The sequence below is a fragment of the Gastrolobium bilobum genome, unplaced genomic scaffold (genome assembly GCF_033153095.1).
Source record: "Gastrolobium bilobum isolate Gb01-03AN ecotype WA unplaced genomic scaffold, APGP_CSIRO_Gbil_v1 utg13341, whole genome shotgun sequence".
NCBI lineage: Eukaryota > Viridiplantae > Streptophyta > Magnoliopsida > Fabales > Fabaceae > Gastrolobium > Gastrolobium bilobum.
Window position 1 is genome coordinate 158975 of NW_026896144.1, and position 12910 is coordinate 171884.

The 12910-nt window shown below is 36.0% G+C and overlaps 1 protein-coding gene across 2 annotated transcripts in view; it reads left to right on the forward strand.

Annotated features, from left to right (window-relative positions):
* LOC133298008 (DNA-directed RNA polymerase 1B, mitochondrial-like) overlaps window positions 1-12597 on the forward strand; it is a 43889-nt gene extending 31292 nt beyond the window's left edge. For both annotated transcript variants that reach the window (XM_061497246.1, XM_061497247.1), the window contains 8 exons: window positions 6090-6174; window positions 6397-6549; window positions 6638-6712; window positions 9189-9278; window positions 9491-9538; window positions 10851-10965; window positions 11072-11175; window positions 11687-12597. In XM_061497246.1, coding sequence (XP_061353230.1) covers window positions 6090-6174; window positions 6397-6549; window positions 6638-6712; window positions 9189-9278; window positions 9491-9538; window positions 10851-10965; window positions 11072-11175; window positions 11687-11797 — 781 coding nt within the window. In that variant the 3' untranslated portion in view covers window positions 11798-12597. The remainder of the gene's footprint in view (window positions 1-6089; window positions 6175-6396; window positions 6550-6637; window positions 6713-9188; window positions 9279-9490; window positions 9539-10850; window positions 10966-11071; window positions 11176-11686) is intronic.
* Window positions 12598-12910: the final 313 nt, after the last annotated feature.

Sequence of the window (12910 nt, forward strand, 5' to 3'; positions counted from 1 at the left end):
TCCAGAACTGATTAAGTTGATCAAGTGATCTACCTTTCTAATTCAGATACTGTGCTAACATCATCCCTCATAACTTCGTTCATATTTAATTGAGAAGAAGGATATAATATCTTCTATCTTGTGTGACTAAATGAAGTTTTTCACAAAATTAAGAATCTTCTTCTATTGACTTCTCATAATTGTAATGTTTCTTCTGCAGCCGGTTAATTAACATGCATATGGTATAGAAACGCAGCATAAATAAATGCTTAAGCGGAATACTTTCATAAATGTAGCACTTTTACCCGTGTAACTTAATGACTTAACTTTTTCCTTTTTGTTTTTTTTTTCTTACATATTGGCATGCATTATTTATTTCTTGTATGATCTTAAACTTTATAGTCCATACCTGCACAAAACTTTTATCCAATAATCCTGTGACCGTAATTAATAGTCAAAGTCTATCCGAATATGATAACTAGTACCATTTCGGACATAATCTCACGGACAACATAACAGCTGAAAACTGGATAGCTCAGGGGAAATCCCACATCTTGAATAATCCCTGAAATTCAGAAAAGTCCAAACATACGAAATATACATACCAACAGACTTAGAATCCATTCATGGATTCCTCCAGAATTTTGCTCCGTGCCAATTCTCATCAGACTTAAACATACAAACATAAATACTTTTACATAACAAATTATAAAACAGATAACTGAATACATCATATACAAATATGTCTCTCAAATATATACAACATATCTATCAGATACAGACGTCAGACTTTACAGATGCATGATCATATGCCATGCTACAAAACATATACAATCATCCTCTGAATACAGTACAAAACATATATACATACCCAAACGGGGTGAGATTGACAATCTCAGTAAACTCAGGGTTTATGGAGAAGTCTCCACCCATGAGTTCACTTCCTGCATGAGAGGTTAGATACAGAGTATAGCAGACATCAGGTACGCAGAAATAATAGATTGACATCTAGGAGTCGTATTCCTCCATAGAATGGTCCAAACAGAATCTCCGAGAATATAAGTTCCTTCGGAGCAGAACAGAACAAAACAAAACATAACAGAGCATAATGGAGCATAATAGAGTATAACATAGCTTAACTAAGATACGACATCCAGTAGTTCAAATCTCTACTCGATAGCCCAGACAGATATCTCTGAGGACATACGTCCCTCCAGAGAAACCATAGTCTGCCGAGGATCGGAGCACTCATGGAAGTTAACAAAATCTCCGAAAACATAAGTCCTTACGGAGAACAATAGAGTATAACAAAATCTTCCCAGCATCATAGTACTCATGGAAGAACACAGAGTATATGTTCATTGGCCAAGAACCGAAAATCAGACATAACATATCATACTGAATCAGATATATCATATAATTTTATAACATAACTTATTCACAAATCAAACACCAAGAATACATATATATAGTCATAAATCCATAACCTACATGAATGCAACTATACTAAGTATCTAACAAAGACAGAAATACAGACATACATATATCCAAACCAAAGTTATCAAATGCAGATCGCGGCATGTCGCGGTCAACCCAGAAAAACGCTGTAGCGCCGGTTGCAGTTGCGAAAATAGCGGAATAGATATATGACAAAAATAATGACAAAAAGAAACATTTTTTAAGGCAGAAATAACAAAAGTAACAGAGAGACGCAGATAGATTAAAAAACCCTTAAAATTTTTCTGTTACACATTTAAATCTAGGACAAAATTGACATTTTGCCATATGAGAGCAATATGGCCACGATTTGGCCGCAAATGCGATCACAATGGCCGCGATTGCTTTTCAGTGCGGCGCAGCGCGGTTTCTTGCGGCGAGGCACTACAACGCCCGTATGGCGCGACTTGTGGCACTATTGCGACGCAATTAACTACTATGATCCAAACCACAACCCATTGAGTCATGGTTGAACAATCAAAGTAGGAAAAACCTCCTTAAACCAAGAGCTTACCTCTCGAAGCTCCAATCCGAAGATTACTTGATTTCCAAGAAACTTTATACAATCTTACATATACTTGAATTGTCCAACAGAATTGCTTGCTACAAAGAACACCTAATTCAAAGGTGTAGAATATAATCAATCATAGATTATAATTCACATACCAGCTCCCGCATTCATATTATCAACCAAAGTTAGGTAACTCGCCTAATCTTGATTCATCAAAGATTCCAAATCAAAATCCTTTGATTGACTTGCCTTCACTTGTTCACTTGATTCCACTCTATTTCAAATGAATACAATCATCATAATCACCAAACATACTTGTATTCTAAGAAATCAACACTTTACATGCTAATTTCGAAATTCAAAATGGTGATACACATGGTTAATTCAACACTTTAAAGTGCCAAATCATGCCAAAACATATCCAAAAATGTATCCAAAACATGCCAAAACTCAAGTCATACTTATTAACTCACAAGTCAAAGAATGGACCCAATTCTTGTTTGTTACTATTACTAATACAAACTTATCACTTTGCAAAGGCTTAACATATCACTAAAAAATCCTACAAAGCATAACCTAAAGTCTAACATGCTTCTAACCAATTTAATTCCAAAATGGCCGAATGTGTGACCAAAGGAATTCACCAAGGAATCTTCATTCAAATTATGGTTTGTTAAACCAAAAAATACTTAAAATAACCTACAAATAAGCTTCCAAGCATCATACTTCATTAGCAAACTTTTAAACCATTTTTCTTTAGCATGGCAAAAACATAACAACTATGATTAATGGACTTCACAAACTTTTCGATGACAACCAACAAGTCCATTTCACATTACTTAATCCAATGACCATTATTCAACATCATTACATAATCAAATCACTTTTTGCTTTGTTTTTCCTCAATATGGCCTAATGGCATACATAAAGGAATCATAAGCTTTTCAAACCTCCTTATAACAAATTCATGTTCCATTAAACTCCATCATATACAAGAGACATCAAATACCATTTAACTCAACAAAACAACACTTCCAAGCCTTTTAACTAGTGATGGCCGAATGGCATCATTGAAGGTTTCATGCATTATTTCCAAACTTCAACTAGTTATCAACCATATAATTCATCATTAAATCACCTACTAATCATTATTTCTTACTAACATATGATCAAACACAATCTTCATAATTTTTCCCTACATGGCCAAATTACAGTATTGAATTTTCATCAAACCCGCATGCTTTTCTTTCAACATTCAATGGTTCTTTCAACTTCCAATCATCAAATAGTCAACAACCAACAACAAACCATACCAAAACATCATGATCAAACCCATCCATTTTCAGCCCAAAATAGCAAGAAAACCTAAATTAAAACTTGGAATTCATCCATCTAAAGTGAGTTTTCTTACCTCTAATGACTTCTGCACAAGCTAGAATCAATCTTCAACCTTTGAACCATGAAAACAATCCATTTTTCTCACGAAGATGGCACCTAGGTCGCTGGACTTATGGAAGGAAAACTCTCCAAAAGCAGCCTCACAGGGTGAACTAAATGGTAGGTTTTGTTACTCAAGGTGCAAGGATAATTTTTTGTGAAGGAAACTAGGTCTAAAAGTGAGTGTTTGATGAAGTGAATATCTTGAACACCAAAAATGGAGTTCGACCAGAATAAGGAAGAAGAAGAAGGTGCGTGGAGGGGAACAAGAATATATGATCGACTTTGGCTACTAAAATGGTCTTAAATATCACTTTGGCTACTAAAAGCTTCCTATTGGTTATTATTTTCACCAACTTTGATCTATTTTAATCTAATTTCCTAATTATAATTAAATCACACAAAGATCACTTTAAACCCACAAAATTCTCTAAACAATTATAATATCCAAATCAAGTTTAGGCCAAGTTTTGTTTGGTCCCAAACTTTTACCATAATGACAAATGTCCTGAATCTTTTATGACACTTTCATTTGGGTCCTAATTGACTTGTTTGGCATGAATTGTATTCTTATTCACATTATCATGTTAATCTCATGATTAACTGATTTCAAATTCCATCAGAAACCTATTTAATTCATAGCTTACAGAACTTACTAATCAAATCCATAATTATCTTACATTTCCAAAACTTAATAGTGTGGGTTATTATAATAATCCCTTATTATGCATAGATTTTCGAGTATAATAGAAGTCATTCAAGCTCTACCGATCTTGTGAACAATTAATCCCTTGTAGGGGACTATGAGTCCTATTGGTATGTCCATCTATATTCATGTATTCGAGTCATACTCAAGAGTATATTGTTCTCTCCATTTTCAGGCGGATAGAGTCTTACAGTCAAAGTATAACCTAAGGACATAATGTTTGATGACATACTCAAGTCTAAGACGATCCACACTACCAAACGATGAGAGATGTTACAAATCCAATGATACTTTGTACAATGAATCCTTGTGGAGTCTCTCGGCGGTTCACTTCAGTGCCATCTATTATCTAACAGATCCACCCACGACATCAATTAAAGGCATCTCCATGCCTGCATTCTATGGGGTCCCTACCTTTTATATCCATACAAGTAGATGACGTTGTGCTAGTTTTATCGAGATCATCAATGCCTTATCTTGGTGAATCAAGACTAGAAACAAGCTTCATGCTGTAGACATGTAGTGCATTTGAGTCCTCATAATCATGATTCGTATCATTTATCCTCGAGTGAACACCTGTTCTATCCCTTAGTTCCTTTATCTTTAAACACATATTAACCATAAATAAAAGGCGAGACAAAATATGACAAAGATAAAGTATGCTTAAATTAAATTAATCATGAAATATTATAAGTAAAAGATGTAATTCCATACTGTTAAGTTGAAGATTTGCGCCACTAAACTACATCTTCTGGCACTAATTGTAATTCCATTTCATTATTCGGCATAGGGTAAAAGGTTGCAACTTTGTTACTACAGCCATAACCCTTTTTAAAAGGGACACAGAGAACAAATGGTGAATATTACAATATGCTGGAAGCTTTGGCTTATAAGCAGCCATCCCAATTCTCTCAAGATCTTAGATGGGCCATAGAAATGGGGACTTAGCTTTTCATTCACTTTACGGGCTAAAGAATTGAATCTATACGTTTGTAACTTCTGGAAGACTGGTTGTAATAACACCCAAAACAGTAACAAGAAAAAAATAGGAAAAAGACTCAATGTGAAAATTGTATTACTGATGCTCAGTACTGGTGTTCTTCTGATTACAATCCATAACAACACACAAGACTGCAGTGGATGAAAACTAAAATGGAAAGTGAGAAAGAAAAGAAAGTCAGGGGAATTTGAGAGCCAGTGATCTCTCCCAGCCAAGCTCAATTTTGCGTACCTCACCAATACCATTTCCATGCCATATATCCACCCCATGCACATTTGCAACACCCATAACTAGCCTTAACAAAATAGATGACCTTTCCATTCACTTTGCTGACTCAGCGTTAGTTACGAATGATCCCCTACCCCTGTGCCTAGAATAAACCTTTATGTTTGAGGTTGTAACAGCGGATTTCTTTTCTTAATTAGGTTTAGGAGTCTTATTGTATTTGTGGGCTTGGGCTTATGCTAGCAGTATTTCATTACTATTTGACCCAATTCTTAGTACAGATGGGTGTTTGTGCTTTGTATTTTCATCACATCACAATACGCTATATCAATCTAACATCCTATTCTGTTATTTAGAGTTCTATGGTCTTTTTTCCGTCTTCCTTACCTAAACCTTATAATATCAACCAAGGAATGACATACATAGCAACTTTAGGAGAAGGTGCTATGTTATTCGGTGCTATGTTATTCCACTTTCCTTTTTCATTTTCTCTCTGACTATCCGATTCCATTCTATTAGAGAAGGGAGTAAGTTGCATCTGCCATTGCATTGTAATGTTCCCCCCAGAACTGACCTTAATAACCCTATTTCATATTCATTTATTCCTTTGTCTATGAATAACTTGTATGATTTTATTTTGCTGTTGGCAATAAATTTATCTGTTTTGATACGTTAAAATGTTTCAAGGGCTATTGTTTTGATTTGATGTCTTTAAATGTTGTGTAATGGTGCAGAGTACTTGAAATCATGAGAAAAGATGCAGAGAAAGATCCCCAAACTAATCCAAATGCATTGCATGCTAGGCGTTTGATCAGCCAGGTTTTTCGAGTTTTGAGATGTTATTTTCTTTTTTAGTTGTTCTTTTGTTGAGTATTTGAAAATGGAAAGGGAGTTTTAGACCTACGATAAATAATATTATTGACTTATCTAACATGAGTTGTATATGAAGTTTTATTTTTTTCCTTGGATTATGAAAGCACATACATATGTGCCAGCCTGAATCTTATATCATCTAAACACTGTCATAATTGGCCCCATTAGGTGGACCGAAAGTTGGTAAAGCAGACAGTGATGACATCAGTCTATGGAGTGACTTATATTGGGGCCCGGGACCAGATCAAGAGGAGGTTAAAGGAGCGTTGCGCCATTGAGGATGATTCAGAGCTATTTGCTGCTGCTTGCTATGCTGCGAAAGTAAAAAAAGTTGATTCAATGGAGTTGCATGTGGAACATTTCTTAATCTGTTCCTGTATTTATTTTACTTACCATTATTGTTTTGTAGACCACTCTCACTGCTTTAGAGGAGATGTTTGAGGCTGCAAGAAGTATTATGAGTTGGTTAGGTGACTGTGCAAAGGTATGGCTAATTTTGTGTAGAAAAGCATTACTTTAAAGCATGAGTGATTTAACTGTTTATAGCTGTGAAATATAGCTAATGTGATAAAAGGGCTAACATGTGACTTGTTACATCTATTGTATTGTCTAATGATTATTCTGAATGAAGTAACAATGCAGAAATAAAGTAACAATGCAAGAAAATACAACTAGAAAAGAGAAACCAACAGAGACCTCAACTCACCCTCAAAACCAAAGACCTATTAGGATTAAGAATAGGCGTAATCGGACCTGCTTTTTTTATATCTCATTATTTGGGACCCTATTCACCTCTTTGGGCTTCTATTGAATCGAGAAATAGGTTTGATTGTTCATTTTTTTGGATAGAATATATATAAGGCATCCTCCGGATAATAGGCCTCAAGAGATCCCTAGAGATCTTTTTCCTAATTCCCAATGAGGCAAAAATATATTCCTAGCATGCACCTTCAAAATGGAAAATTTTCCATCGTTTGATGGCAAACCAACTCTGATGATCCTGTCAAAATAATCTTTCCTCAATAGAGCAGGATCAAGAATATCCAATCCCTTTGTAGCACCTTTTTTGAAGCCCAAAGATGGCTGGTCATGTAACCCCATGGTGAAGGAAAGAACAACAAACTCATTTACTCCCAACATCTTCTGTCCTCCTCTACTTTCTGGCTTCGGTTCCCTAGCCTCCAACAACAACGAGGAAGTGCGGATTCTGGTATGAATAATCCGATGGGAAAGACGCGTTGCAGTTGAAACGAAGACTGCACCATGATCCATCGTTGAGCTCCTCCGGCAACAGTCGTTGGAAACGGGCTCCGCACCTATCACCGCCATGGACGCTTCCCACAGAGGCTCCCTGCATTGACCCTTGCCCTTCTGCATCTTCAGCTGCTGCTTGCACAAGTGTAGGGTTTGTCTTATTGGGCCGTAAGTGAGGCCCAAAACTTCTATTAGCCCACAGCGAGATGGACCTATATGTAGCCCCATTCAACCCCGTTCTCATCCTTGGCCCAGTAGCTTCATTCGGTTCTCCTCCCAGGAACCCATTTCAGGTTGACACAACATCCCGTGTATGGTGGCCTGGACCAGGCACAATATTACGAGATCCACTTCCTCGACCCAGCGTCTGAGTAGTCTTCCCCAACACTTCGGTCTTCTCCTCGATTTGTTGTGCCATCGTCATCGTGCTTACAATCAGCGCGTGGAGATGTCTCTCAGCCGGAGTGGTCACCCTTCCGCCAACTTCTTTGTCCTGGTTTTGTTCTTCTCCCTGCACCTTTACTTCTTCTTGATCTTCTTGCGATCCTCCTTCTTTTTCTCTTGTGTCTTCTTTTTCTTCCTCATTTTTATTATTTTTCCCTTCGTCTTTTTTCTCAGGTTTTGCTACATCTGTTTCCTCTTTTTCTTCTTCTGCTACTTCATCACCATCAATTGCTGGGTCTGATTTTGGAGATGTTATTCCCTCCTTATCTTCTAGAGTGGAATGCTCTGATTTTGCCTCTTCGATCTCGTCTTTTTTTTCTTTCAATTTTTTTTGTTTCCTCCCTTTTCTCTGGGTTGTTCGATACTTCAACCTCCTTTGCCACACAGATCTCAGGTATATATCTCCCTATAAATGCTCTATCAAAGCTCCGCCAGCTTACATGGGAATTGAGCCCACTCCAAAGTTTGTACCAGCTAAGAGCATGAACTCTCAACCCCTTCACAGCTTCATTCAGCATATTAACTTCTTGAATTTGGTTTGCTTGAAAATGTTGTTCAAGACCGATCAGCCATCCCCAAGCTTTAATCCCATCTTCCTAAAAATCTGGAATCATTTTTTTCTCTTTTTTTTTTTTTAAGAGATCTAGATCAATGCTCCAAGGATCTGAAGCTTTGATACCAATTTGATGGAACCCCACAAATATAACAATGACTAACAACAACATATCTCTATTAATTCAAAGTTCACTGGAGACCAGCTCCATTAAGACAGCAAACGAAATGCAGAAATAAAGTAACAATGCAAGAAAATACAACTAGAAAAGATAAATCAACAGAGACCTCAACTCACCCTCAAGACCTAGGCCTCAAGAGATCCCTAGAGATCCTTTTATCAATTCCCAATTCCCATTTTAGTGAATACATGCATACCTCACACTCCCACACTCCCCTCCTTATATCCTATTATTTGAGAATATTCTAGAATAACTCCCTAACTAACTAAATAATTATCTCAGTCCCATCAATCTATTATTAGGTGCCTTCCATACATCAGTTATCAATCATGCTACAGACATATAATGTCCCCAACATTTTTGAGACGTCCTTTTCGTTTCATTCATTGTTACTTTTGGCATGTTTTCCCTGATCTATTTTTGTGGTTCACGTCACTATTTTCCCTTTTTTTAATGTTGATTATGCTTTGACCTGTATTGCATATCAGTCTTTATTGCATTTAATGGTTGAATTTTGAACACGGATAGGTGATAGCTTCCACGAACGAAGCAGTCCGATGGATCACTCCCCTTGGGCTTCCTGTAGTTCAACCTTACCGACAAATAGGAAGACATCTTGTAAGTTTCTCAACAGTCAGCATAATTTTTGCCTCTCTTTCATGTGTAGTTTTTTTTTTTCAAATCAAATAATCCAGCAGTAGTTGACAAATTTTTTAATGTTGTTAAGAGAAATATAAACTCATTAATATAACCTCTCTCAACAACTTAAATTTTGAGTTGAAATGATTCTTTACATACTTCACTGTTATGGTAAATTGGATTTGATGCAGATCAAGACTTCCCTCCAGATATTGACGTTACAACGTGAAACTGACAAGGTAACTATTTATTTGAGTAAGATCCCATATTTTGTAAGATGCATGATGCATCACGGAATCAGATTAGATTACTTGTTTTTTAATGACTGATTTCAATATCCAATTACTTAGTGTACTTATATTGGACCCTGCGTTATTATTTTGCTATTACTTGTGAAAACCTGTAACCCCCTTGGGGCAATATAGAAGGGAATATCTTACTATAGCCATATGCTAGAAAAAACCACTTTTTTCTTTTCTTTTGTATGGGATAAAACAGAGGTTGACTAAGGGGCTGCTTCTAGGAGATTTAAAGACCTTGCTAACAAGTTGTGATCATACAAGGATAGAAAATATAAGAAATGAAGATATTCGACAAGAGGTAGGAGAATAAAAAAAGATAAGAGAATATCAATGGCTAAAAAGATAAGAGAATATAAATTGAGATTTGGGCGTATATAAAGCTGTAAAGAACCAATTCAACCCAAAAGCTTAAGCTGTTGGGTGAGGCTACATTAATGGATTTATATATCTTAACACGCCCCCTCACACGAGAGCCCACTGGGCTTGAAGGGTGAACGATGCACAGGCCCACCTACCTGTGCGAAGAAAGAAATTCCACTAGAGAAAGTGGGGGGCGGTGAGGATCGAACCCGGGACACGAGGCTCTGATACCATGTAAAGAACCAATTCAACCCAAAAGCTTAAGCTGTTGGGTGAGGCTACATTAATGGATTTATATATCTCAACATATATATCTCAACAAAAGCAAAGACCCCTAAATACTCCTATGAGATCAAAAGTTCGTTATTATGTGTTTGACACAAAGGAAGGAAGAGGTCAACTCAAATTTGAGGGAAAATAGTAAAACGAGATTTAACGGAGCTGTGTCTTGGGACTGATTGGAGGAAAGTTATTAGCACTGTGGAGGGTTAGACTCGTTTTTCTTCCTATGTTTCAGATTAGACGGTTGTTTGGTCTTTCTATTTATATTTCCCTTCATTTATCATTTTTTTAGTCGATTATTTTCCTCTCTATTTTATTTTTCCCCTTTATTTATCTATTTTTTTATTTTTATTCTATTTTTTTATTCATATATATTTTTATTTTCACTTTATTTTTATTCTTATATATATATATATATATATATATATATTGTAATTTTCAATTTTCAATTTTTATTTACTTTTACTTTTATTTATTTATTTATTTGCCCCCGTCTTTTCCCTCAATCTTTTCTTGCTTATCATTTCGGTTTATTGATCACCCACTCTAACTAGTATGGGATAAAGGTATTATTAATATAATAACGCAATCCATGCTTGTATTCCAGGTCATGGTTAAAAGACAGAGAACAGCTTTTCCCCCTAATTTTGTTCACTCTCTTGATGGTTCTCACATGATGATGACTGCAGTTGCTTCTAAAAAAGCAGGATTGAATTTTGCAGGTGCTTACCGGTTTATATAAAACACACAAACAGCCATGTATATGTTCATCAATGTTATCGTTTAATTAGGAATTTCAAATTTTTCTAAACCAATGCTTAATTGCAGGGGTTCATGACTCATATTGGACACATGCATGTGATGTTGATGAAATGAACAGAATACTCAGGGAAAAGTTTGTTGAACTCTACGATGCTCCAATATTGGAAAATGTAAAGTATCTTGTATCTTTAATTATATAAGCTTCTTAGATGTAGATAAATGTCACTTTCTGACCCTGTTTTTTGTAATTTTCGTTATTTTCTGGGACTGGGTTAAATGAAGCACTTTCTTTGAATCCATTCTGACATTTCCTTTTTTATACACTAAACTGTTGGTCATCGCTTGTGCGTTATCATTAATTCATTAAATCCAGTCAAACTTTCCTTTTTCTTGGGATTCGCAAGCAATGAACTGAATCATAACCTTGTGGATTATATTCATATGAAACTGACTGTTTACTTTTGAAAGTTTTGATGCTTTTGTAATTGCATTCTCTGGTATTTCCCTTGTGTCACCTAACCTACCTTTCAACTTGACAATATTGCTTGACATACTAGCCTCATTTTTTTCCCCCTATTTTTTTTTAGTTTATTTGTTCCACGTATTGTCTATCAGTAAACTTGTCATCGGATACCAAATGACTTTGCTTTATAAGACTTCCTTGTTTAATCATGAATGCAGTTGTTGGAGAGCTTTGAGAAGACTTTTCCCACATTAAACTTTCCTCCCTTACCAGAGCGGGGAGATTTTGATCTTCGAGAGGTTTTGGAGTCTCCATATTTTTTCAACTAGACTCCATAGAAACTCGGGTTGCTTATCTTACGGTACTACCTCCACCTGTGGTCCTGTGGAGTTCAGTCCAATATGATGAATTGTATATATCTACCTGCATGGGATTGCGAAGCCTCAAGAACCGACATGGAGAAGATAGAAGTGTGCAAATCAGGACTTTTGGTTGCCAAATTAGTGCGCCACACGACGACCCTAGTACTTATTTAATTATTTTCTACACCCATTTTGAACTGGCAAGTTTTCATCAAGAGATTTCATATGGCTGGACCTCCAGTTGTGTCTTCCAAATCCCGGTGATCTGACTTTGGTCATTGTCACGAAAGAAAGGGCCCCTCCAAATATGGCTTTACAAATTGATTTAGAATTTTGCTTGGATCAGTTGCAAAACGAGAAGGTTCAGCATATACAGCAGCCAATCTGTTTTTGTTCATGGTTGATTTTACAGACTAATAAAGGAATGAAGCACTGGTGATCAGTTAAGGTTATTTTCTCAGATGTGGATGCTTCAGTCTGCTTCGGTTTTCCCTCTTGCAAAGCAGCCAAAATTGGGTTGCTTCAAAAATACGTTGTATTTTTATTTTTAATTTTTTGTCATTCTTTTTGGGTGTGATAGGGGATTAGGAGTATATGTGGCGTTTTTGTCTTGGTAACTGTAATATTTGTTACACTTGTTCCATTAGTTGATTTGATATAAATATGCAACTCCCGGTAAAACCCCGACTTAGGAGAGGGTAGGGGTGAGAAAATTCTTATAGGAAGATTTATTCTTGCATTATTTAACTAGACATATGTAAAATAATACCAATGAAAAACGTTAAGACCTAGAGTCGGTAAATTGTGTATTTATTTATTTACAATTGAACAACCCCTTTTTCTTTTTGATCTTGATTCAATTATTTTAGAAACTATGTCTTAAATTCTAAGGGTAATCCAACATTGTTGAATTACAACAATTTGTTACAATTGGTTTCCCCTAATTCATTCAATCTTACTCCCACTATTTTATCCATAGTATAGGACTTAATTTTTTTCTTTTTAATTGCTTTTACTCAAAGTAAGTTGACCCACTTAAAGGGCCAAGATTTGGCAAGAATTCGGATTCTGGTCTTTTAC